The sequence below is a fragment of the Pleurodeles waltl genome, chromosome 4_1 (genome assembly GCF_031143425.1).
Source record: "Pleurodeles waltl isolate 20211129_DDA chromosome 4_1, aPleWal1.hap1.20221129, whole genome shotgun sequence".
Taxonomy (NCBI): domain Eukaryota; kingdom Metazoa; phylum Chordata; class Amphibia; order Caudata; family Salamandridae; genus Pleurodeles; species Pleurodeles waltl.
Genome location: NC_090442.1, coordinates 137194822 through 137220807, shown reverse-complemented (window position 1 = coordinate 137220807; position 25986 = coordinate 137194822). Strand labels below are relative to the sequence as shown.

Here is a 25986-nt window from a genome sequence, read left to right as displayed (position 1 = left end):
CCTCCAGGTACAGCGCCCCCTACCCCACCTCCAGGTACAGCGCCCCCCTCCCCGCATACATGCACACAGACACCCACACTCACCACACATACACCCATTCACCTACACTTACATACATGCATTCACTCACACGCATCAATACTCGCATTCACCTCAGCACACATACACGCATCAATCTAAACATGCATACTCACACTCATCCAAACACGCATTCACCACAACACTCATACTCGCATACACACATTCATGCACACACGCAGACAACACACACGTACCCCACACCCTACCAACCCTCTCCCCTGTCGGGTGATCGACTTACCTGGTCCAGGGAGGTGGTCGTCCGGCAGGGAACGGGAAGGGACGATTCCACCTCCAGCAGTGCTCCGCCATTAGGACACCAACATGCCGAATTATTGCACAGAATACGGCGGGCGGTGTCCTTCTGGCGGACCGGGACTGATGTTTGGAACCGCCCCAGCACCTCCACCCACCAACACGACTACTGCTGACTTTCCGCCCAAAGTGTGGCGAAAATCCAGCAGTACCCGTAATATGGTGGGCGGATGACTGCCAGCACTGGCGGTCTTCAGGCACCCAAAGTCATAATGCCCGCCATAGTCTGCGAATTCACAGACTTTTACTGAACCCTCTATACCCTGGAGACGGAAGAAGATCCCACCCGGTTTGCTGTCTTTCTGAATGACATACATCCCCAGTTTCAATGAAGAAGGCAGGACCTTATTAGACGGGGAAATCATCAAGGTAGAGATTGCTCAGGCCATTGCTTGGCTTCCCTATCATAAAGCCCCAGAGGAAGACAGATTCCCTGCAGAATTCTATAAATGGACGGGTGAGAACGTAGTTGATTTCCTATACAAGTCCTTTTGTGAGATGGAACGCGGGGGGGCTCCTTAGGCCCCATCTCTAATAAGGCACCAATAGCAGTCCTATCAAAACCAGGAAAGAACCCCAGGCTCTGTGGAAGCTACAGGCCCATCTCACTGCTTAACAGGGACATTAAGATCCTAGTAGGGGTTCTGTGGCCCGCCTGAGGACGGTGATTCCATCCCACATACATCACACACAGCTTGGATTTGTACCCGGTCGCTGATCCCGGAACCACCTACGTATCCTTGCGCACACCCTGTGGTCAGCCAGAGACTCCCAGGATGAAGCCCTTGCTCTTTCTCTGGATGCTGAAAAGGCATTCAACAGGATCGAATGGTGGTACCACTTTACAGTCTTACAGCGCTTTGGCCTGGGTGATGATTTTATAGCCAAAGTCCGCTGACTGTATGACTTGCCTATGGCACAGGTGAATTGCGAAGGTGTCCTGTCTGACCGGTTCCCCATACGGTTTGCGACCCAGCATTGCTGTCCACTATTGCCACTATTATTTCTTTTGACTGTGGAACCATTGGCGGCCTCTGTCGGACATTCGCCGCTCATATCAGGTGTCCCCTTCCCAGGGGGTGTAGCCAAGATCTATTTCTACGCAGATGATGTGTTACTCACTCTCACGGATCTCCCTCCCGACACTACAAGACATCCTCGCCGACTGTGCAGCACTGTCAGGTTATAGGGTAAATTGCGATAAGAGTAAGGCGCTACCCTTATCATGCGGGATCACGAGCGTGGCTAAAATCTGACCTCCCAATCCAATGGAAGCCGTCACGTCTCCAGTACCATAGAGGACTGGATCGCATGCTAGCAGACAATCTTGACCCCTTGCTCGCTCGCACAAACCAAGACATCGAGAAGTGGTCATAACTTGGCCTCTCTCTGTGGGGGAGAGTACAGGCAGGACATATGGTGACGCTACCACGGTACACATATTTCCTGGGCATGCTTCCCCTGCTGGTTCCTCTCTTGACATTACTCTCTGTGTTAAGTGTATATGTTCCTTCATTTGGGGAACTTCCCAAAGACACCTACCTAGTGCCAAACTCGGCCCATCGCTCCTGCGGTGGACTGGACTTACTATCAAGCCCTCTCTCCCTTTGCAGTGTATTGTATTGAGATGCTTCGATTAATAAAGCATTGCACAAAAATGTATAGACAGCAGGAATGGCCAATATGATTGGATAAGGGGGGGTGGCATTCCCACACCATGTAAAAAACGTTTGTGCTATTTTCCTTCCATCTAGGACACAATTTTGTGGGTCGAGGATACATTTCAATTCTGTTTTTCTTACCATCCTGTGTAGATTTCACAGCATGAAACTAGAATGGATCAAGTCAGGGTGCAACAAATTACTCACCCTAAAACAAGTTCACAGTTTGGCACTGGCATCTTTAATCTGAACTAGACCAGGCAGTTTTGATGTACCTTCATCCATTTGTGTACTGATAGACCCTATTGCCCAAAACCAGAATACCCCATAGATGTGCCTATAGCAAAACATACAAGGATATGTACTATTGACAGGTCAGGCCTGCTAGCTTCATGTTTTCACAATGATAAAATTAGACCTAATTCATTTGGCAGAAACAATTGCTATTTACAAAAAGGTGACTGTCCTGGTTTTTGGATGACAGAGAATGCATATAATACAGCACATAATTCAGAATAACTAAAAATAACAAGCATTGGAATTTAATTGGCAAGAAATTCAACAGGCCTCCCCTTCCAGTGGTATTACCCAACATTTTAGCTTTGCCCATACTTCAAAACAAAATATTCTGATTTTCTTTTGCTGGACATCATTGGCAAAGAAAAAAGAAAAAAAACTGCTGTAGCGTGATGACATGTCTGCACATGTGTCACCGTGCATGTCTAAGTATGCGTCATAAGGTGGCAGACATTTTTTTAAACTATTAAAATACCAGTTGTCCAAACTGTGCTAATCCTGGAGCAGTAAATTTAAAATATATGTGATATTTGGGCGACCGATAGCAAATAGAAGCTTCAGCATTCTAAAATAAAGAACATGAAGACTGCAACAGGCAGGGTGGGAGAGCAAAGGTGGAGCAAATTGTGGGAAGATGATGACATTCGGGGATCCAAGAGGTCAATGTAGAAGAGGACAGGGGAGCAGACAAGGAGCTTGCGGTTTGAGTAGTAGGAATGTTAATACAAATATTAATAAAAAACACCAGACAGGAAGGGGTAAGGGAGCAACGAATGAGCTACTATGGAAGAAGAGAACGCTGCGTTGCCATTGAAGAAAAAGAAAAAGTTTGTTTCCTGAATGTGAGCAGTGAGGCAGTGCAAGTTACCAATCAAAATGACGGTAAAGAAGTGGTGTTCCAGGGCAGTGGCAAACACTAGAAGAGGATGGAAAACCATCAAATAGGAAACAAGCAAATGAGTGTGACAAGATTGCCAATTATTGAAAAGCAACGGGATGACACAAATCCCACTGTAAGCTTATGGTATTGTCCACAATAGTTCTTCAGCCGCAGACAGCCAAACGCTGCATGTGACCTAAATAATAGTCTCACAGTAGCATTCTTATGATAAGGTATTTTCTATCTTTATTATTCTATAAACAGTAGTTCCATAGCACTAGAAGTGTTCAAGGTACTGATTTCTATTCAGTAAAGTACACAGGTTATATTACCACAACCATTCTAATTGAGAATTATAATGCAATTGTTGCCTGGCTATCAAACTGATGCTTGAATATTTCTTTCATCCTGTATATTACATTCATTTAACTGTATGAATTAGATAACTGCCACTCATTGTAAATGTCTACTGGTATCATTGTCCGCTCAAAAATCACAAATTACTAGGGATGTATGGTCCATTATACATTTGAAGAACCTTTTTTTAGTGCACTTCTGCCACAATTGTTTTTTAACTTTCTTATATCTTCTAATGGATACAGTTTGTTGACCATCACTGACACATTTCATGCTTATGTATGGTTTTAGGATTTAATAAGAGACCAAGGACTCCAGCGGACCGAGGGAGGTAAGTTGCCAATTTCCGACCTATTCTTTTTACTCGCACATAAGCACATGTTGCATTTTCTCTATAATAAAACTATGTGTACAGCATTAACTTTTCCATGAAGTTCCATAGAAAAGAAGAATAAATGTGTAGAACAGTTAATTAGTGACAAAGTAATAAACACATCCATGCCATAATGTGCACATGTATTTGTGCTGTTGATTTGCACTCATTTGATCTTGCATTTGCATACACAGTTTCTCTTAAGTACAAAGATCATTATTGTCAATTAATATGAAATTATAATCGGTAGGGGTTACCATATTCTGTTTGTAAGAATACTGTTTCAGACTTAATAGTTTTTATTATAACCTGAAGTTGGTAATAGTTGCATTCATATAGCCTTCATATCCTTTTGTGTGGGACCAAAGCACATATTAAACAGGTTGATCTTATTACCATTGTGACAACTTACAGGTGGTCCCAGGGCAATCATAAGTTAGCGTGCCCCAGTTTTGCCATCTTCTTTGGGTCCTCCGTACTGTAAGGACCAAGTATGCATTTTAGCTCTTGCAACTCTGTAGTTATTTAAAGCAACCCAGGTCTAATTCATGGATGTCCTTCAAGCTAGAAACACAGAACTCCTCCATGCACAAATTCACACTGATTAATTTATTTTCCTGGCAGTGCATTTCCTTATTTTTTTATTTTTTTTAAGTGAAATTATAAGCAACATGCGGTGCAAACCACATACCCTAAGGAAAGTTCATAGCTTGGTACTAGCATCCTTCATCTAAACTAGAGCAGTACATTTTGAGGTGCCTTCATCCACTGGCAGGCTCTATCTCCCCAAAACAAGAATATTCCTTACATGTGCCTATAGAAAAACGTACAAGGATCTATACTGTTAACAGGCTAGGCCTGCTAACTTTGTAGGGTTGTTCTTAACGATAATATCAGGCCTATTTCCTTTGGCAAGGAATATATAATCAGTAAAACCTAGCAGTCTGTGGTTTTACTAAGCAGAATCATTTACCATTTCACAATAAATAGGCTGAAAAAGATGGGTTTGACATTGCTTTAGACAAAGGGAAAACAATCGCAGAATTAATACCTTTATTTTTACCCAGGTTATCTAGCAACCACTTGTAGGAGGCTGGCCTGGCTTGTAGTGGGTACCAAAGGTACTTACACCTTGTGCCAGGTCCAGTTATCCCTTATTAGTAGAATAGAGGTGTTTCTAGCAGCTTAGGCTGATAGAAGGTAGCTATGGCAAAGCAGCTTAGGCTGAACTAGGAGACATGTAAAGCTCCTACTATACCACTCATATCATATGCACAATATCAGAAGAAAACACAATACACAGAGTTACTGAAAATAAAGGTAATATATTTTTATGACAATATGCCACAAGTATGTCAGTGAGTACCCTCAGTAAGAAGGTAAGTAATATACACAAGTTATATGTACACAGACCAAAAATAGGTAAGTAAGAGTCAGAAAAGTAATGCAAACAGTGTAGAATTACAATAGGTTGCAATAGGCAAGCATAGGTATAGGGGCAACACAAACCATATACTCCAAAAGTGGAATGCGAATCACAAATGGACCCCAGACTATGTGAGCTTGTAGAGGGTCGCTGGGATTGTAAGAAAACAGTCAAGGTGTCCAAGATACCCCACCCCAAGACCCTGAAAAGTAGGAGTAAAGTACACCTACTACCCCAAAAGAGCACAGTAGTCATGATAGGGGGATTCTGCAAGAACAACAAACACCAGAAGTGCACTGACAATGGATTTCCGGACCTGAGGACCTGCAAGGCAAGGGGACCAAGTCCAATAGTCACAACAGTGTCCAGGGGGGGCAGGAGCCCAGGAAACCCCGGATGAAGGTGCAACGAAGCTGCCTCTGGATGGAAGAAGCTTGAAGTTCTGCAAGAAAGAAGAGTACTAGGAACTTCTCCTTTGGAAGACAGATGTCCCACGTTGCGATGAAGCTTGCAGAGGTGTTCCCACGCAGAAATACAGCAAACAAGCCTTGCTAGCCGCAAGGGTCGCAGTAGAGGTTTTTGGGTGCTGCTGAGGACCAGGAAGGACCAGGATGTCGCCTTTTGGAGGAGGAGACAGAGGGGGTGCTCAGCAACTCAGAGAGCCCTCACAGAAGCAGGCAGCACCCGCAGAAGTACCCCAACAGGCACTTAGAAGATTAGTGAACCAGAGTCCATGCGAAGTTACAGAGGAGGGTCCCATGATGTCGGAGGCCAACTCAGAGGGTTGTGCACTGCAGGACGGAGTGCTGGGGACCCAGGCTAGGCTGTGCATGAAGGAAATCCTGGAAGAGTGCACAGGAGCCGGAGCAGCTGCAAATCACGCATTACACAGTTTTGCAGTCTAGCGTGGGAAGGCAAGGACTTACCTCCACCAAACTTGGACTGAAGAGTCACTGGACTGTGGGAGTCACTTGGACAGAGTTGCTGTGTTCCAGGGACCACGCTCGTCAGGATGAGAGGGGACCCAGAGGACCGGTGATGCAGTCTTTTGATGCCTGCGTTAGCGGGGGAAGATTCTGTCGACCCACGGGAGATTTCTTCGGAGCTTCTGGTGCAGGGTGAAGGCAGGCTACCCCCAGAGCATACACCACCTGGAAACAGTTAAGAAAGCCGGCAGGATAAGGCGCTACAATGTTGCTGGTAGTCGTCTTGCTACTTTGTTGCGGTTTTGCAGGCGTCCTGGAGCAGTCCTCGATCGATCCTTGGTAGAAGGCGAAGAGGGAGATGCAGAGGAACTCTGGTGAGCTCTTGCATTCGTTATCTGAAGAATTCCCCAGAGGAGAGACCCTAAATAGCCAGAAAAGGAGGTTTGGCTACCAAGAAAGGAGGATTGGCTACCAAGAAAGGTAAGAGCCTATCAGAGGAGGTCTCTGACGTCATCTGCTGGCACTGGCCACTCAGAGCAGTCCAGTGTGCCCCCAACACCTCTGTTTCCAAGATGGCAGAGGTCTTGGACACACTGGAGGAGCTCTGGGCACCTCCCCTGGGGGGTACTGGTCAGGAGAGTGGTCACTCCCCTTTCCTTTGTCCAGTTTCGCGCCAGAGCAGGGCTGGAGGATCCCTGAACTAGTGTAGACTGGCTTATGCAGAGATGGGCACCATCTTTGCCCATCAAAGCATTTCCAGAGGCTGGGGGAGGCTACTCCTCCCCAGCCCTTCACACCTATTTCCAAAGGGAGAGGGTGTAACACCCTCTCTCAGAGGAAATCCTTTGCTCTGCCTTCCTGGGCCAGGGCTGCCTGGACCCCAGGAGGGCAGAATCCTGTCTGAGGGGTTGGCAGCAGCAGCAGCTACGGTGGAAACCCCAGAAAGGCAGTTTGGCAGTACCCGGGTTCTTTGCTAGAGACCCGGGGGATCATGGAATTGTCCCCCCAATACCAAAATGGTATTAGGGTGACAATTCTGTGATCTTAGACATGTTACATGGCCATGTTCAGAGTTACCATTGTGACTCTATACATAGGTAGTGACCCATGTATAGTGCACGCGTGTAATGGTGTCCCCGCACTCACAAAGTTCGGGGAATTTGCCCTGAACGATGTGGGGGCACCTTGGCTAGTGCCAGGGTGCCCACACACTAAGTAACTTGGCACCCAACCTTCACTAAGTGAAGGTTAGACATATAGGTGACTTATAAGTTACTTATGTGCAGTGAAAAATGGCTGTGAAATAACGTGGATGTTATTTCACTCAGGCTGCACTGGCAGGCCGGTGTAAGATTTGTCAGAGCTCCCTATGGGTGGCAAAAGAAATGCTGCAGCCCATAGGGATCTCCTGGAACCCCAATACCCTGGGTACCTCAGTTCCATATACAAGGGGATTATATGGGTGTACCAGTGTGCCAATGAGAATTGGTAAATTTAGTCACTAGCCTGCAGTGACAAATTTAGAAAGCAGAGAGAGCATAAGCACTGAGGTTCTGGTTAGCAGAGCCTCAGTGATACAGTTAGGCACCACACAGGGAACACATATAGGCCACAAACGTATGAGCACTGGGGTCCTGGCTAGCAGGATCCCAGTGACACATAACAAACACACTGACAACATAGGGTTTTCACTATGAGCACTGGGCCCTGGCTAGCAGGATCCCAGTGAGACAGTGAAAACACCCTGACATATACTCACAAACAGGCCAAAAGTGGGGGTAACAAGGCTAGAAAGAGGCTACCTTCCTACACCACTCAACATCAGTAACAGACATGGTCAACTACCACAAAGCCTTATGAAAAATTAATCCCTGGGAGTGAATTGTTAAGAAAGCCAAACTGCTTCGGGCCTATGGATTCTGCTTTTGGGATGCTTAGCATTACAAATCACAACTCTCCACTAGTGCAGGGGCTTGTAAGGACTCACTGCTGCTCCACGCACCTTACAACCCTGGCTAAGCAATATGAGTGCTCGTTTTCTGTCGGGCACACCATTTTAGTTTTAGTTGCCCAGTGTTTTTGATCTTTGAAGTAGTCACCATCTGCCGGGCCTTTTGTGGGGCCCCTGGCTCAATTCTTCCATTGACTGCTTGTCAGACACAGAGGCCACACGGTCTTGGGGGCTTCCTTATCTGCCTTGGTTTCTGGTGTTTGGTGGGAAAACTCCATGATATGTGCTACTTCATGAGTGGTCTGTCACCTCTTCAAGTGGGTCATTTTTTCAAAAACACACTCAGATGTCTGTGGGAAGCAACCCATCACCATAGAGGCTCCTCAGAAGGGCCTGGGATTCCGGCTTTACAGGCTCCTCAGCGATCTTGCCTGGGATGTCCTTTGCAGCTCCTGGTGCTCCAGGCTCCAAAGTACCAGAGGAAATCGCAAAAAATTCACCAACAGTGGATAACTCTCCATAAGCTGCTTTGGGCCAATTTTTCATTTAAATAGCTTTATTATTTTATTCAACATAATTACATGTAGCATAGGTGTCACTTAAAGCAACGCCTCCAATTGTCTTAATATCACTACTTAAGTAGAGGAAATAAAAAGAAAAGAAGAACAGTAGAGAGTGCTCATTACGATATGTACATTGCACGTTGTTTTGTATATGTCCCTTACAGTCAATTTAAAATTAAAATAAAAGCAACAAACTCAAGGACGAAAGCATAAATACATAAAGAGAAATCCAATCGCTACATAACAATATACCACAAGGTATTACGGTTATCTCTTAGTGAGGTAAAGATCTAATTTGTCCTATGTGAGGTGAGTCAGGGATGTCCAAGGAGATTGTGTTAGGGCCATGCTTTCAGCTCCTCTGACAAAGAAAAGCCATTCCTTCCATTTGTGAATCAAGACCTTTGAGAAATCTTTCTAATGACAGAAAATAATTTGACAACCACTGTGAGGAAAAAAACCAAAAGATAGGCATCATCGTTATTTAGTGTATTGGAATTAGTTGAACAGATATAGGAAGCTCCTAGAAGGGGTGATCTGTAGGACTTAATCTATACAGCGAAAAATCCCTGTCCAAAATTTGTGTAGTTTTGAACAGTTAAGTAGCATGTGAGCTATGTTTATGCACAGAAATGTATTGAGCGCACGGCTATTCAAAAGAGTGTCCTGGCACTCTGCGATAATGCACACATGAAATAGAATGGAATCTGGCTACCAAACTAAAAGCCATGTCTTGAGCTTTTTCCCAAAAGGTTCTTCCTCGTATGTCTGGCGCAGTTTCAGAGAAAGATTGTTACAGCCCACTGGCCCCAAAAAGAAGCAACATCCACCTGCTTTAGCAAGACAAACTCTTGCAATCGTGGCCTAATGGTTATTGGCGGGACTCAAGGGTCTCACAGGATCATAGTAAGAGAGCCTTGAGGATAAGTGGACAGTTCCCCAGTTATGCAGTTCTCTGTGTGTTAACGGAGAGGTCGTAAATAAAATCCTCTTGTTGACAGGAACCCAATTCAAATTGTGCAGATGTTTGGTTACATGCTTTCTTCTAAAAAGACTGATGGCAAGGCTGGTGGCAGCATTCTGCACAGTCTGTAATTTCCTCAGCAGGTATTGCGGCAGACTGGCATATAAAGCATTGGCATAGTCCAACTTGGACATGACCAGGGCTAAAATCACTGTAGTCCTAATCGGAACCAAAATGAAATGCAGAAACATTTTCATCATACCCAAGAAGCTAAAGTACATTTCAACCACTGAGTTGATTTACCTGTGAAAAACAGTTCTTTGTTAAATTTGAGACCCAGATTTTTTACCATATCAACTTGAGTGCTCGGTGGGGAAGTGCCTTCTGGCCAGATTGAGATTAAAATTGTGTCCCACACTGAGAACCTCCATCTTTTCAGTATTGCACTTCAGTTGATTATAGCTCATCCAGCGAAAAATTGCAGAGAGACATGGTTCATTAGCATCCTTTACCCCCTTACCAAAGGAAAATATAATCTGTCTATAATCAGTGTAGGAGATTAGTTTAGTCCCAGAAGATTCTACCAAATGAGAAAAGGGGGACATTTAGATGTTACACCTTGTGGGGCTAAGGGCTGAGCTCTGAGGAACCTGTACTGAGATACTTTGACTGTCGAAGATTAAGGGGGTAACCAAACATTTTTGTCTTCTGCCTTCCAGGAAGGATTTCAACCACATCCAGGCAGTTTTCCTAATGCCAGTCTCTTGAGTGCGGGAAAACAGCCTGGCATGTGGAACAGTGTCAAATTCTGCAGAAAGGTCTAACAATATCAGGGCAGCCCTGCTTCGATGGTACCTTTAATTAGTTCAGAGACTTCCAAAAGGGCAGTCTCTATACTGTATTTTGACCTGAAGCCAGTCTCAATATAGTAAGAGAGTTGGTGATTCACAAATTTTTCCAAAAGTTTAGAGTGGGCTAGAAGAAGTCAAATGGGCTTATAGTTGCCAGGGATAACTGGGGCTGCACTTGGCTTTTTTAAAAGAGGAACAATTCTGGCTGCCTCCAGCAATTGGGTACTGTATCTATGGCCACAGACTTGTTTAATAAAGAATTCATAATTGGGTTAATGACATCAAATCTCATAGCCAGAAGTGAGGGGAAACAGGAATCTGAAGGTGATCCAGGCTTAAGAGTCAGGATAGCACCTCTGGAGTCTTCCTGAGAGATTGCTTTAAACTCAGACAACAAACATGATACAGTATTGGAGGACTGAGTAGAAGTAAAAATATCAATTTCCATGGTCTGAGTTATGGAAAGGCTACGTTTAATCTCTTGTGTTTTAGTGGGAAAGAAACTGTCCAGTTGTTCACACCACATGGCCGATGGAGCCTTACTTCGGTGCAGACAACTGGATCTGAAAAGTCTTTCACAACCTTAAAAATATGTCAAGATTCATTTCCTGCCTTTTCTATCCTTCATTGTATTCTCTCTTAGTAGAGTTTATCAGGTTTGCATAATTCTTCAGTGCCTTTTTATACAGTACTTTCTACTGTGTACAATAGGTTTTTTCTCCAGACTCTTCCAGCCTTCTTACATATTTTTATTCTTGTTTAAGAGCATCCCAAAACCAAGGACTCTAAATCCTATCCTGTTTCTACTGGGCGCCCGACTCGACAAAGGGGGCTAGTTTTCCTAAATAGGTATGCTGCCAGTTGTCATTTCACTTCATATCAGATTTAATGGAACCTGAAAGGGTTGGCTTGTTATTATTTAGGGCAAACAGCAGGTTATTTTTCATAATCTTAGAAAACGGTTTGGTGAGGATTAGCATACTCACTTAGATTACCTTGGTTTGAAATGAGCCAGGTAAATTGTCCCAGCCTGCATGTCTCCACATATGTTCAGATTCAACCTGAGAAGAGGATTTACCCAAGCGGCATGGCGGTTAACCTTATTTTAAAAAGTAGGCACTGGATGGTAGAGCTCTAAACTATTTTACTATAGAACTTACATTAGGGGGTTCCATTTCACAGCAGAGGTATGAAAAACAGATTGCAAAACATAAAAAACTGGGAATCTTAACAAGTTAGAAGCCGACTTCTAGCAACTGTACTAGTGCAGGGGAGCCTGTATGTTGGGTTGCAGGGATAAGCTATGTTTGTCGTAGTACAAATGTCTGAGAATAAGCTCCAGGATAAACCTTTATTTCTGTGTGCTGAATTGACTCTGGTATGGTGCTGTATATAGAGTGCTCAGTAGCATGGAGATTATGGTCTTAAATTTTAGTAAACATAGCTGAAAGGTCATATCCAGCAGCCGCTCTCCATCATCCTTTAAGCTATTTCTGTAGCTTAGGGTAATTGCCACTGGGAACATTGAATGTGCTAGCTACCTCCACAGACCTTTCTTAGCAGCAATAGTCTTTTAGAGATGTCGTAGTTATTAGATATTAATGGGAGGTGTGTTTGTAATGGTGCGGCGGGGATGAAAAATCTGTTACACATGATACAAGAATTTGTCCCTTCTACATCTTGTATGTAAGGGGTACTTCTTTACCATAGTGTTAGTGGGAACAAGAATGTGAGTACAAGTGAATATCTCCTGGTAATAGTGCCCTTAATTATGTATACAAGCTGTGGTCAATTGTAGCACAGTGTGAACTCCCAAAGGCAAATGTACCTATGTATTGGTGTGAGAAACTGGGTTATTGGTTGGTCGGGGTTTGAACCCTTCTAAAACAACAGCCACAGTCCTCGTTAGGGTGAACAACAAAAAGTCACTAACTTAACCTGTGCATAACCCTCTGGTAGCTTGACACAAAAGCAGTCCAGCTTAACTTAGAGGCAATGTGTAAAGTATTTATGCAACACTCAAACAGAAATTAGGTGAAAACACAACACAAAAAAGAAAAGTACCACACCAATTTAGAAAAGTCACGTTTAATAAATAAAGTGAAATCAAAAAGACAAAATCCAGTCGGTAGTCTTGGAGACATGCAGTGCTAAAGAATGAGGTAAAAATAGTTCTTAGAAGCCCAAAACGCTAACTGCAGTTATCTGTTCACAGGGGACGTGGACAAAGTAACAAGGTAAGACCAACTGCAATTTAGTGTGGACCAGGGACAGGTTAGTCCCGCTGAGAGTTTTACCTTACATCCTTGGTGTGAGGCTTTGTAACACTCGGTGTCAGTCCTGAACAGGGGCTGTGCAAGGCTGTGATAAGGACTCCTGCATGTGTCGCACTGTTTCAGTTCTGATGAGGAACTGCAAGGGCTGCAATGCTACCTCTGGCATTGAGTTGGTCAGTGCCGGTGAGGGCGCTGACCAGGAGCTGCGAAGGCTGCGAAGCGAAGTCCTGCACTGAGATGCATCACCCTGCATCAATTTAGATGGAACCCACAGTTAGGCAGGGAGCAGTACAGGCTGAGGCCAGCCAAGGTTCCAAGACCTGGGAGGCACCTATTGGAGCTCAGGGACTCACTCAAGCAGAGCTCAGTCAGGGGCAGTTGCAGATCCAGGTGGTCCAGTGCAGCAGGTCAGCAGGGTAGTTGCACGGAGGCTTCTGTTGCTAATTGTGACCCTGTAGCTCAGACAGGAGGTCAGCAAGTTGACCTTTTGAGTCACTCACTTAGCGTGGAATGAAGGTAGCAGGTCCACTCTTCATTCTCAGACAGCAGGGCAGGCCTCAAGCAGCAGGGCAGTCCTCTGATAGCAGGGTAGTTCTTCTTCTGTAGTATCCGCCATAGGTCCAGTAGTATACTCAAGAGTTGGTTGGAGAGTCCAACATTTATAACTGCTCTACCAAAGACGGCGCCGGTCAAGCCTCTGCCGACTTCAGTTGCGGAGATGAAAGGGTAGGGCTCATCTCTCAAGTTGAACAGTGCTGAAACTTGAAGATCGATGACAAGGTCCTCGGGCTGACATCTCGATATGAGCGATGCAGAGAACTGTGACGAATTCCCTTCTTATGAGAATGAGATGATCTATGAGATAAAGACTCTTCTCGAGGCCTGGATTTTTTAGAGCCTCGCTTTTCCTTCTTGGCATTCGCCAGGAACAGCTTAGCTTCTCCAGCTTTAAGTGCCTTCGGGTTCATAGTGTGTCAAGAAGAGAATCTCCCCAAGTTGTGATCCGAATTCAGGCACCAAAGACAATTCTTCTGAAGGTCAGTTACAGACATATAATCCCCACACTCCCAACATGGCTTAAAGCCCCACTTCTTAGGCAGAGACATTGTCGTACGAAAAAGATTTTAACAAAGAGCTCCCTCGACACATTGTAACACCTGGAGAGGTAGAAGAACTGTTGGCGTCGAAGGCACGGGAAAAAAGGGAACTGACGTCAGCACACCGGAGAGGGCTTCTTATGGCTCCGATGACATTAGGTGGAGTCGCGTACAGAGCCGTCCATGGTGACGTCCCCGTCGATGTGAAGAGCTAGAAAGAAAAGATTTCCATTGAATGCTGGGGGATTGGGAGTATTCAAAAGGTGAGGAATCCACAGGTAGATACTACATCCACCAGAAAAAGCATTACTGAAGGTAAGTAACTTGTTCTTCTTGCTGAATCACTTAAAGTGCAATTGTGAGGGTCTTTCATTTATTATGATTACATGGCTGGTGGAGTATGTGAAAGTAAAGTGTTTAGTGGTGGGACTGTTGTTTGTTGAGAGAGGTGCTTATGGTCTTTCTCCCAAAGAGATATGAATGCTTTATAAACATCACAACAACACAGATGTAACATATTGAACTGAGCAGTAAGTGCAAATCTGATAGAGACATCGAACCACAGATTACTTAAAATTCTCCCCCAGGTGCCAGACTGGATCTGGAATTTTTTTCCCATCAGTACCTCTGCCCATTGGAAGAGAGTGTTGTGCGACTCTGTAGCGACATCGTCCACCGGATGTGGTGGCCTATTTCGACAAATTCTTGTTGAGGGAACAGTGTGCCTCCTTTTTTTCTACATGTCTTCAGGGTTCAAACCCTGTGGGTCTTGTGGCAAGAAGATGTCGGCCACAGACCCTCATACTGTTTGTATGTGGTGTCTCTGGGAACATCATGACTCCGAGGAGTGAGCCTCCTGCCTTTGTCCAAAGGCATTGTGGGAACAGAGTATTTAGATCCTGGCGGCTCATCTAGTGGAGGCACTGGGTCGTCGCCAGTCTCGCTCTTGCGCTCTAGTTCCAGGGAGTGGTCGTGAGTCCATTAAAGGAGCCGTTCATGTGAGTGTACGTCACCCTCGATGTCAAAAGGCAAGACTTCGAAACACGGGCATTCTAAATCATGGCATCCACCGACATAAAGTAAGTCCAGTGTTCCCGATACCCCCTCCCAGCCTTCAGCTGAGGAGTCGGCGTATGAGTCAACCTCCCTGCTTTCCCTGCAGCCGGGGCTACTCTGGCCCAGATGCAGTGTTAATATAATTCCCTCCATTTCATCTTTGGGGCCCTTCCTCCCTCTGGTGCACTTTCTAGCCCCAAGAAGGTGAGAGACATCCTGCATGACTTCACGCCTGTGAGTTTGCCATCTGCGTCGGATAGGTCCTCTGGATCTACACTCTGATCCCTACTGTCTGTGGTGCACAGCCCTTCGGGGTTCCCACCTGAGATGCCAGAGTTCGATCAACTAACGTTCGCGGCACAATGTGATGCGAAGCCGATCACACTCTCCGACGTCGCATCGCGTCAGGTGTGGCAGCACTGGTGCCATCCAGCTTGGGCGCCTTTCCTCCTCCTTCTTCCTCCTTCTACACAGTCTCTTGCTGTTTTTCCTCCGGGGGAACTGGCTTTTGGAGGTGAAAGAGTGGGGTTGGGGATTAACAACCCCATGGACGAAACTGTCCAGCCTCCTCTAGAGGGTAGTTGGCTGACCTAGCTGGGTGAGGCTGGTGGCCTGAGTCCTCGCGGCTTCGCACGTCCCCACCACATCCAAACTTGCTACAGAGGCAAGCTCCTCTTTCTCCAAGATGCTGAAGAGGACAGCTGCGCTCCTAGATTTGCAGCTTCCCTCTGTGCTGTTACCACTGATCCCTTGATAAGTGTTTCACCAAGACCAAACAGGAATAGAGCCTGTGCTTCCATGTAGTGAAGAATTGTATGGTCTTTTAATAGGGGCCTGGGCTAAACCCGATACAGGGGCTTCTGTGGAACAGCCCATAGACACCGACCCGTCCCTGGGGCCCCGGTTTGTCTTCTTCGGCACCCAACTCTGAGGAGTTTCGTGTTGCAGGCTGCTAAGGCCTCTTCTGACCCCAGGGTCCTTCCTAACATTCCTTTGGACAGGGAGTCCAGATGGCTGGAAACTTGTGGATGTAACATTTTTCTCCTCAGCCAGCTCAGCCCTGTGGTTGTTAAACACTGTTTGTATTCTGAGCTGCTTTTCCAATGCATTGGGGTATTCAGTGGCCTGTCTGCTGCCTTTGCTTCCGGAGGAGACCTGGAGTGAACTTGCCTAGAAATGGATACCAGGGATTCAGTAGGTGAAGCCATGGCTTATTCTCTAGCGCTGTGCCGTCATACCTGGCTATGCCACCCTGGCTTTTCGGAAGTCATCTGATCCACTCTTCGAAGGTACCTGCCTGCTCAGCACACATGCTGATTCTGCGTTGCAATGCTTTAGAGACAGTCAGGTGGAAAAGACTCTTAAAAATGTCTATTCCTATACTTACGGATGGACCCATTCCAGAGTGGAGTCCTATACTTCCTGTTGCGTCCAAGTTTCAGATTCCTGTTTTTCACTTCAATCTGAACCATTCAACCTTCTGGTGGTGTGATATTCCTGTCTTCTGCAGGTATTACTATTTTTCTTAAGGCTAGCAATGACAGCTTTTCGTTGTTGCTTTCTGGGAGGTATATTCTTTGTGGCCCTAAGTGGGTTTAGCACCTGTCAGAATAGGATATTCACTTTTTCTCTAAAGACGGGCTCATGCCGAAGAGATAGTTACCGGTCAGGTATGTTCCCTGCTCTGTGTAGAGTATCTTCTGTATGCCTTATAGCAATTACTATATATCTTTGTGGTTCTTTTGGTATCCTTTATAGGGAGCTTATGATTATAACTCCTGGTTGCACAATTGCCTATTTTTGGTGAATCTGTTGTTTCTCCTCGCTTTAATCTTGGAGCATTATTTATGCTTGTCTTTCTAGTGTTGTTCTTCTCCTCATGAGAGACACTTGCTCTCCCATCTGGAGCAGTGGGGCAAGTGGTACCACACATCTGTGGGTTCTTACACTTCTTTAGCGAGCTAATCTTGCTATACCTATTGGCTATGGGCTCTTGCCGCTGGTATCTCTGGCACAGGTGGTACATGAGTGCAAAATCCTTCTTGTTTCTGTGCTGGTCATGCTCAGGGCACTTTTCTCTTGTGCTGCCGATCTTGTTGTCCTTAATATGCCTCTTCACCACAAGAAGATGTGTGATACTTACTTAGCGCTTAAAGACAAGGTCCTGTGCCTTCACTGCTACAGGCCACTCTTAGGCAAGGGCCTCCAGATGTCTACATATTTATTCTTGTGTTGTGCCATGTATCCATTTTCTGAGTTGACGGCTATCTTCCCTCTTATGGTGGATATCTAAAAGCTTGCACATGTTCCTTGACCATTATGGTTCATTTTATCCTTTTCCACAGGGTGTCCTAATATTTTGAATCCTCCGGAGGTACTTACAACGCTTCTGCGTTCTTGTTCAGGATGCCATACTTCATAAGTGAATATGCCCTCTTGTTGTGTACGTTACTTCCTTCGGAAGATGCCCATATGCGACCTGATTGTGGGCTACTCAGTCTGTTGGCATTAGTTTACCTCCTTGGTATCCTTTACTTTACTTGAGTGTGTGATGTTGTCCACACTTTCCGTCCTCTTATAATAGTACTATCTTGCTGATTACTCGGCTCAGTCCTCGTGTATTTCTGTGGCAACACTGTAGTGACGGCTTATATCTATCTTTGTCTCTCTCTCTCTCTCTCTATATATATATATATATATATATATAGAGAGAGTGAGTGTGAGTGTGAGTGTGAGTGTGGGTGTGAGTGTGGGTGTGGGTGTGAGTGTGAGTGTGAGAGTGAGAATATATAAATATAACCTGCTGGCGGTCACCAGTAGGTAGTTATAGTTTGGACCATTTTTTCCATAGACAGAGCGTCCACTAGACAAATATTCACAAAATGTTCAAAACTTACATTTCAGTTGGTTCAGCTGCTGTGTTGAACGTTTTGGGGTGATGGTGAGGGCTGAGAAAAAGGGGTGGTCCCAAAACACTTTTCACCCGTTGTACATCAGTGGGATTTTTCAACTTTTTGAACATGACTACACCCTCTACCGCAGAACGGAATTACACCACATTTGGCATGCCTTTTGTTATTTGGTGTAAATCTGTTCAGCAGTTTTGTTGTTATTAGAGTTTGAAAAATATAGATATCTAGGCACATGGATAATCTGCAGATCCAACTGTCCCCATGCTGATATCTGATTGGCTGCCAACACTTCGAAATGTTGGCAGCCGTCTTAGGTTAAAAAAAAGGGGCCAGGATAGGGTCAAACTGAGCCCCTAACTGTAGTCTAGGGGTCCCCCACAGCCCCCCCAGGCGGCAACATGGGCTCCTTGCACACGTTTCCCTATCATTACTGTTTGGACACTCAGGTCCATTGTGACAAGCATTTTGCCCTTTCGGTCCTGTAAGATTCCATTGTCTAAAATTTGGTCCGCAGACCCACCTCCGGGAATGGTATTGCTTTGGTAGCTAATTCTGAGGTAAGAAATCTGCGGCTAGATGTCTTTATCAGATGAACAAGTTACTTACCTTTGGCAATGCCTTATCTGCTAGAGACATTATCTAGTCGCAAATTCCTTACTTACTCTCCCATGCTCCCTGCTCTGTGGACCAATTTCTGAGGCTGAGGATACTTTCTTTCAGGGCCTTTGTTTGGACACGTGGCATGGGAAGTCATGAACAGTAATTGAATGTCTGCGCATCAAGGTCGCGCCTACGAAAGGGAACTGCAGTGTCACTCCCGGCGCAGATGACGACAACAGCATCATGCATCATGCAGCTCCCTCTTTTGCCATTAAGATTCCTTCATTGGGGCTTCATAATTAATTGACATAGAGTTGTCTCTTTTTCATAAGCAGTTTCTATAAGTGGCTCCGCGTTTTTGGCGTGGAAAACAGTCGCAGAAGAAACTGACGTCTGCACGTTGGAGAAGGATTATATGACTCCGTCTACACCACATTCAGTTGACGACATTGCTACGGAGTCGCACAATGTCATTTTCCAATGCGCAGAGGTACTGCTGGGAATACATTTCTGGATCCCGTCCGGTGTCTGGTGGAAAATTCTAAGGTAAGGAATCCGCAGCTAGATTATGGTGATCATTATGAGTTTGGCGGTCCTGCTCCGCCACGCTGATGGTGGCGGTACCAGCCAGTTCACCGCCTGCACCGCAAGGGTGTCCACCTTATACCACCAACGATATTATGAGTCTCCTTTCTGCCAGGGATTTCCTGGTGGCAACCCTGCCAGGAAATCCGTGGTGGAAAGAGTAGTGGCGACAGGAATTAACATTATACACCCCATAGACACCACACTCCCACGTCCCGGAACTCCGTACATAACCTCCACCCCTCCATCCACGCATGAACAACACAGTCATGCATCCACTCACCTATTCACACACACACGCGTCCACGACACCTCCCCCGCTGACACACATTCACACAGCTACATGCACACACACACAAACACCCTCACCTCCATTCAAACACACTCACACCCTCATTCATGCATTCAACACTCAATACCCCCTCCCTACCCCCCACCTCCCCTGTCAGACGATCACCTTACCTGCTTGCGGTGGTCGTCCGGGAGGGAACTGGGTCCATGGGCCTGCTCCGCCAGCACCACCCCGTCACCACAACACTGCCACGCCGATTACAAAGGTGTAATACGGCGGGTGGTGTTCTGATGATGTGGCAGTGCCAGCAGAGCAATCTCCACTAGACCGCCAGTATGGATGCTGGCAGCACTCCACCCAATTTATGGTGGAGAGCAGCCAGGAGTCTCTCCTATCTTAGAGAGGAATCCCCGCACCATTGGCACCATGAACATAGCACACACACTTTTCCACCTCCTACTGTTGATAATTGTAGAGCCAATAAAAGTAACAACAGGAAGAGACAAGATCAGAACTTCAAGCTCTATATGAGAAGTTCTAGTTAGAACAGGTGAGATCTCCTCTGCCAGGAAGCATGCTGAGATGATTGAAGCCTTTAAGCACGCTACAAACAGCAATTCAGATTTGCAATGAGAAACAAGACCTCTTGAGCACTTTGGAAGCCACCCTTTTCTCATAATCCATGATGACATGGTTGTGTGGCCCTGGGTCCAAGTCCAAGATATAGCTTTTAACATTTATTTTGGTGTCAGTGATGTCAGAGCTGCTTCTCTTGGGTACTCAAAGGCAGTATAGGCTCCTGTTTCAGCTCCAACAACATTGGAATCCAGACTTGTTCAACTCCTTCATTAGTATATTTCTTAAAATTATCCCAAAAAGAACATCTGAATTATCTTAGATATTGAAATCACTGTAGGAAAAGTTACTAGTCTCTAGGCCTTTTCTCACTTGAGGCCCTTTATGGTTTTAGTTCAGTTGCTCAGGTGTTTCCAGAGCTTATTTTGGCAAAAGATGAAAATGATGTCTGAGAGGAGGGCAAGCCCGTTTTCATGGAAACTAATGTGATAAGACTGTATTTAGACTTTCAGAACATGAGCACTGTTGACACTTCCCCTGTAGGAGAGTTCCCACTCTCTATCTAATCCTCGTTCAGAAGAGCCAGTTGCCTTAGCTGCAGTGATAAAGAACTTGTATGAACTTTGGAATTGCCTTGATCATTGGTCAAGACCAAATTCAACATTTCTACTGAGATTGTGTCACAAAAATCTCAATCCTCCAAGATATTTTTTGCCCTTTTGTAAGGCTTGAGTTGATCTGACTGCCTCATTGTGAAAAACCTGCAATAAGTACCTGGAAATTTGGAGCAAGAAGCATTAAGCATTGTTCTTTTACGAATGACCTAAAGATTTTATTAAACCATCCTACATCTGAAGGCTTGGTGGTTCAAGTATCATCAAAAAAATGAAACTCAGTGTTATTCCTTTCCCAGCGGATTTGTGAGGGCCTTTCTCAGTCCTTGTAAAGAGGAGTGTAGATACCTAAAACAAGAAAAGTGAACTGTGTTAGATACAGTAGATGTTGTGTCAATAGCAGTTGACAGAGATGTAGTTTTTGAGGAGAGATGCTTGTGTGTATTGTAATGTGTTTTCTAGTGGTGTATAAGCCTGTCTATCTGCTATGCCATTTTACAATAAAATATTGCTTGATGAAATGTCAGGTTTTGTCTGTAGCTCGGCAGAACTACGGGAGGTTCTGCTTACCCTGTGAAGCTGTGTCCCAGTAGAGATAGACTGGTTACTGGGCTCAGAGAGCTCTTCGACTGAGGTGTATGTACCTGTTGCATGCTGCCAGATAGGGTTGGCGTGAGTAGAAATTTGTCCCTACCCACCCTTCTTCCTCCAATTCCACCAACCCATATGTACAGATCTAACAGGAGCAGGGTCTGTTTTTTTAAAAAGTTTTATTTCTTCATTTGTCATTGATTACAAAAACAAGAAAAAGTGATAAAAAATATCACAGGGATGGTTACAACAAGTATATATGTATCAACATCCTTCACGTAGGTGTAGCTTCCTTCTTCAGACCCCATCACACCACACTAAGCATTGCGGACCAGACTTTCCGGTCATCTGAGTTTATCATCTGTCTGGGCTATTCCCATTCTGATATCCTCAGCAACAGTCTGTTCTAAGAGATCCTCCTCCTAGAAGACCTTTGTTGGGCCACGAGGCTTGAGCCACCGAATTGTGTTTCATCGTTTAGTGAAAACCAGTCCCAATAAAGCAAATTTATATGTAATCCTTATTCTCTTGGGCTGATGTATAGCATTAAGAAGACACTATCTGATTGACATTTGAGTGGCAACTTTGGCTTCTGTCTATCAACCTGTACTGCTTTATAAAGTCAGGACAGCACATGGTCACTATGATCTGGATCTAGGAGTTCATCCAGAATCTCAAAAGTAGGGAATAGTGCGGGCTCCCCCAGCCAACCTTCTCTTGTTGTTTTTGTCAATCATGCATACTGTAGGAATTTCCCTGGTCCCAACCTGAATCAGAGCTGCGCCTCCTTAAATATCAGGAAAGTATCTTCCAGAAATTGTGACTAAGTGGTGTGCACCCCTGAAGCATGGACATTTCCTTAACAATCTTTCTGTATCTACCAAATCTGCAGCAATCTCGAAAAGGGGAAATGTTTGGTTACCCTACATGTGCTGTAGCATCCCACAGAGCTGCAGTATATCTAATCAGATATGGGTAGCGTTGAGGTACTCCTCTGCCATTCTTCAATAACATCAGGAATGTGTCTTTATATAACATCGCTTTAATAGCCTCTTCTCTCAATTATCCACCTCATCACACCATTGTGCCTCTTGTTGTAGCTGTGCTACAAAATAATAAATCTCCAGGTCAGGGATCCCTAGTTCCACCTAATCCTATCTAATTTCAAGTATTAAGATGTGTTCTCCTGTGTTTACAAGTCTAAATCATTGATAAAAGGAGAGAATTAATGTCCTCAAAACTAGATTATGGAATGTTGCATAGCGTAATTTATAGATGATATAAGCAACGTGACAAAAATACCCTCTTTGCTAGCACAGTGCACCCAGTGATCATCAGAGAGAGGGTGTTCCAGAACGTAATGGAGTTTCTTACTCCCTCCGGGACCCTACCTATGCCACTTGAATACTGCCATTCTGTTGCATGTCAAAGGTAGTGCTAACAAGTTGTCATGCATTAAATGTCAGCGACTTTGCAGAATTAATGTGCAAAACAGTCACCCTCCCAAACATTTCCAGCTCAGTCATCAGTATTGACAAATACCCATGTGTATCACAGAGGTAAACCAGTGTTTCTTCAGCATACGTAGATACAATATGCATTACACTTCTATGTTTTATCCTCCACTCATGCTACACAATTTGTAATTTAATTGCTAATGGGTTTAGTCCCAGCGTGAACATCAGGAGTAAAAGTGAGCACCCTTATTTAGTAATGCACTCTACAATTCTGGCAGCTGATACTACACCACCCAGTCTCAATCTAGCCATAGGCTGTGTGTAGAGAAGCTGTACCCAGTGTCTAAAGATCGGACCAAAACCCAAACCGTGAAATAACTCTAGCATATTATCCCATCCCATGGAGTCAAATGTTTTTTCAGTGTCTAGTGCCACAAGAGCACCATTGACATCCATGTTTTTGTGGAATGAAACACATGGGTGTGCTTACAAATATTGTACAATGTACTCCTCCCCAGGATGAAACCAACTGGTCCTCATGTACTGCCATGCCTATCCCAAGGCAACGTCTACTAACCAAACCCTTAGCTAGTACTTAGTGTCCGTATTTATCATATAGAGGGTTCTAAATGACCCCATCTGTATGGGATCCTTATCAGGTCTTGACACCATCACTGTACACTACTAACAGCTTTTCAGTAACCAGGTGTGCAAAACTCTTGTACCAAACCGTCTAAACCTCTAAACCTGATGTCTTATCATGAGGCAAGAGCTGCCATCAACTGTTCTTTTGTGAGCTCACTTTCCAGGCTCTCTAGTTGCTCGCCTGGCAGCCTTGGTAAAGTAAGCCCTGCAAAATATCCTTTTATGGTAGGTTAATTTTTCCCTTGTGGATGCTTGTACATGTGTTCCAAGTAGAGCTGCCAAGCTACATGAATACCAGTCTTGGTGAAAACTTGGGTTCCATGAACATTTGTGATTGTTTATATTTGCGGGTGCAGTAGCTCGCTACATAGTAGCCATACAAGAAGTTTACTTGATTTGTCCCCGTCTCTGCCTATACACCTGAAGTGCAATTCTGTCTTACTTATACCATGTGTCTTTTAATGCTTTGCTTGCATCTAGTAAATCTGTTTTGGCAGTAACATCCATAGGTTCCTTACTTTGTAGCCAAGACACTACTTCTTTGTGTTATAACACATCTTTTCTGAGTTGTATGCCAACTACCTTACCAATGTACTCGCCTCTTACTACACATTTAAAAGCCTCCCACCCATTAGCTCTACTAGCAGTCTTCCTCCAATTAGTCTTGAAATATTTATCTCGTGCCTCTCCTTTCTCATCTCCAAACATACTATTTTGTAAGGCCTCTGGACATAACCTCCACATAGGAACCTGGGACCTAGTTGGGTGTGAGAAATTGGGTTGCTGGTTAAAGGGTTTGAGCACCTTCTCAAGCAACAACCACAGTCCCTATCAGGGTGAAATTGAGTCTAAAAGATCAAAGCACATCCCTTTCATATTTCATCACAGAGTTTCCGGTCTTTGTACCAAAGTAATCTAAAAGGAGTGGATAGTTTGCCTTCTATAAACAGAAAACTAAGGTACATTAGAGTTCCAAACAGTGGAAAATCGCATCTGTCTCAGACCCTCCACCTTGAGTGAAACTGCTGGGCCAGTCTTTTAAGAAGAGAAAGCCACGAAGTACCATTTAGAAGAATGAATTAACTTAAGGAATGCTTTTATAGTTGGATTAGTATTTTCTACAGACTCCTCATCATCCTTCATATTGCCCTCTTGTAAGGGCCTATGTTAGTGCTTTGGTAATGTTTTTTTTATAGTTGTAGTCTATATAAATCTACATATTTTTTTGTCCTGGCATCTGTGGTGGGTGGAAAATTAGAATGAAGTGCTGACAGGATGGCACATTTACATACCTAAAACGCCATTCATCAGGATGACCTTTTTTGGAACGTTAGTCTGCACCATCTAGCATTAGTATACCTAAGCTCACCTAGCCCCAGTAGACCTGAGCTGAGGATTCATATTTCTTTCCCATCTAGGAATACCTGGGCCTGGTCACTAGAAATATCATGTTTTAAGTAGACCATTGATTTTACACCCACATTATGTCATGAATCTCAACGTAATTTGGAGGTGATGCACAGAATTAAACAGTTACATACCTCAAAGTTGTCGATTTTCACAAACAATCTGATAGGCATGCAATTTCTTCTCAAGCTGAAGGGTATGTTGGGTACCATCGCAGTGGTGGACTTCAAAGTAAAGCACTGAATTGGTCCATAATTGTTCAGGCGCCTTTTGCACTTCTTTATATAGCACGTCAGAGAATGCGGGTGATGTGGATATATATGTATGCGAAATACAGTGGAGAAACTTTTGAAAACATGGGAAAAGATCGTCATGTGTGTTTTTTAAGATAATGGTATTTCTACCACTGAGCTTAGTGGTCTAATCAAGCCTGGTGCAAAACACATCACATTTTCTTTTGGAACCCTGTTACTCAGTATTTTAAAAATATTTCCCGCAGTAAGAAAACTGGTATTTTCCAGTAGTAGTTTAGAGCATAAAATTATCTCTCCGCATTGTATTCAGAATGTTTTGCCGTTAAACTGTAATTTGTGTTATTAAGTTGATGCATGTAATAGTAAGACTTAAGCTGACCTGAACCCATCTCTACCCTGCAACACCAACCCATCTTCCTCTGTCTCTTTTGTCTGGGCCATCCTTGTATTACCCCCCAGAACCTTCTCTCTCCTGCCTCAGTCTCCATAACTCCTAACCATGGGCTTCACATAGTACTGTACTATCCTCTTCCTCCCTGTCCAGTCTCTCTTGCTGTCTGTTCTCCAACATTGGGATTGTTATATGGGGGCCATTACTTGTAGATGTTTATCTGAAGAGGATGACTAAAAGCATTCATGTAAAATTGTAAAGTTTTATTGTGTGTATTCTTTGTGATTTTTTACCTTCCTTCTCCTTGCTCTTCCCTTACCTTTTCTGTGGTCCCTTATTTCTCTTACCTACTTTTGCCTTTGTCTCTTCTTTTGCTTAATCCCTTACTACACCAACCTTCTATTGTGTTGATTTTGGAACTTGTGCTCCATCCTGTCCTTGTTCTTCCTTTTCTTTCTTCTTCCCCCTCTTTTTATCTCTCAATATCTCTTCCACAGCCCCATTGACCCAGCTGACCCGCAGCCTTCGGAAACACCACCCGTGGATCCCCAGCCCTCTCTTAAATTGCGCCCCCTGTGAGATAGTGTTTGA

At 44.5% G+C, this 25986-nt stretch overlaps 1 protein-coding gene across 2 annotated transcripts in view; it reads left to right on the top strand.

Annotated features, from left to right (window-relative positions):
- BRAF (B-Raf proto-oncogene, serine/threonine kinase) overlaps positions 1-25986 on the top strand; it is a 603403-nt gene that overhangs the window by 191834 nt on the left and 385583 nt on the right. For both annotated transcript variants that reach the window (XM_069227907.1, XM_069227906.1), the window contains exon 9: positions 3880-3919. In XM_069227907.1, coding sequence (XP_069084008.1) covers positions 3880-3919 — 40 coding nt within the window. The remainder of the gene's footprint in view (positions 1-3879; positions 3920-25986) is intronic.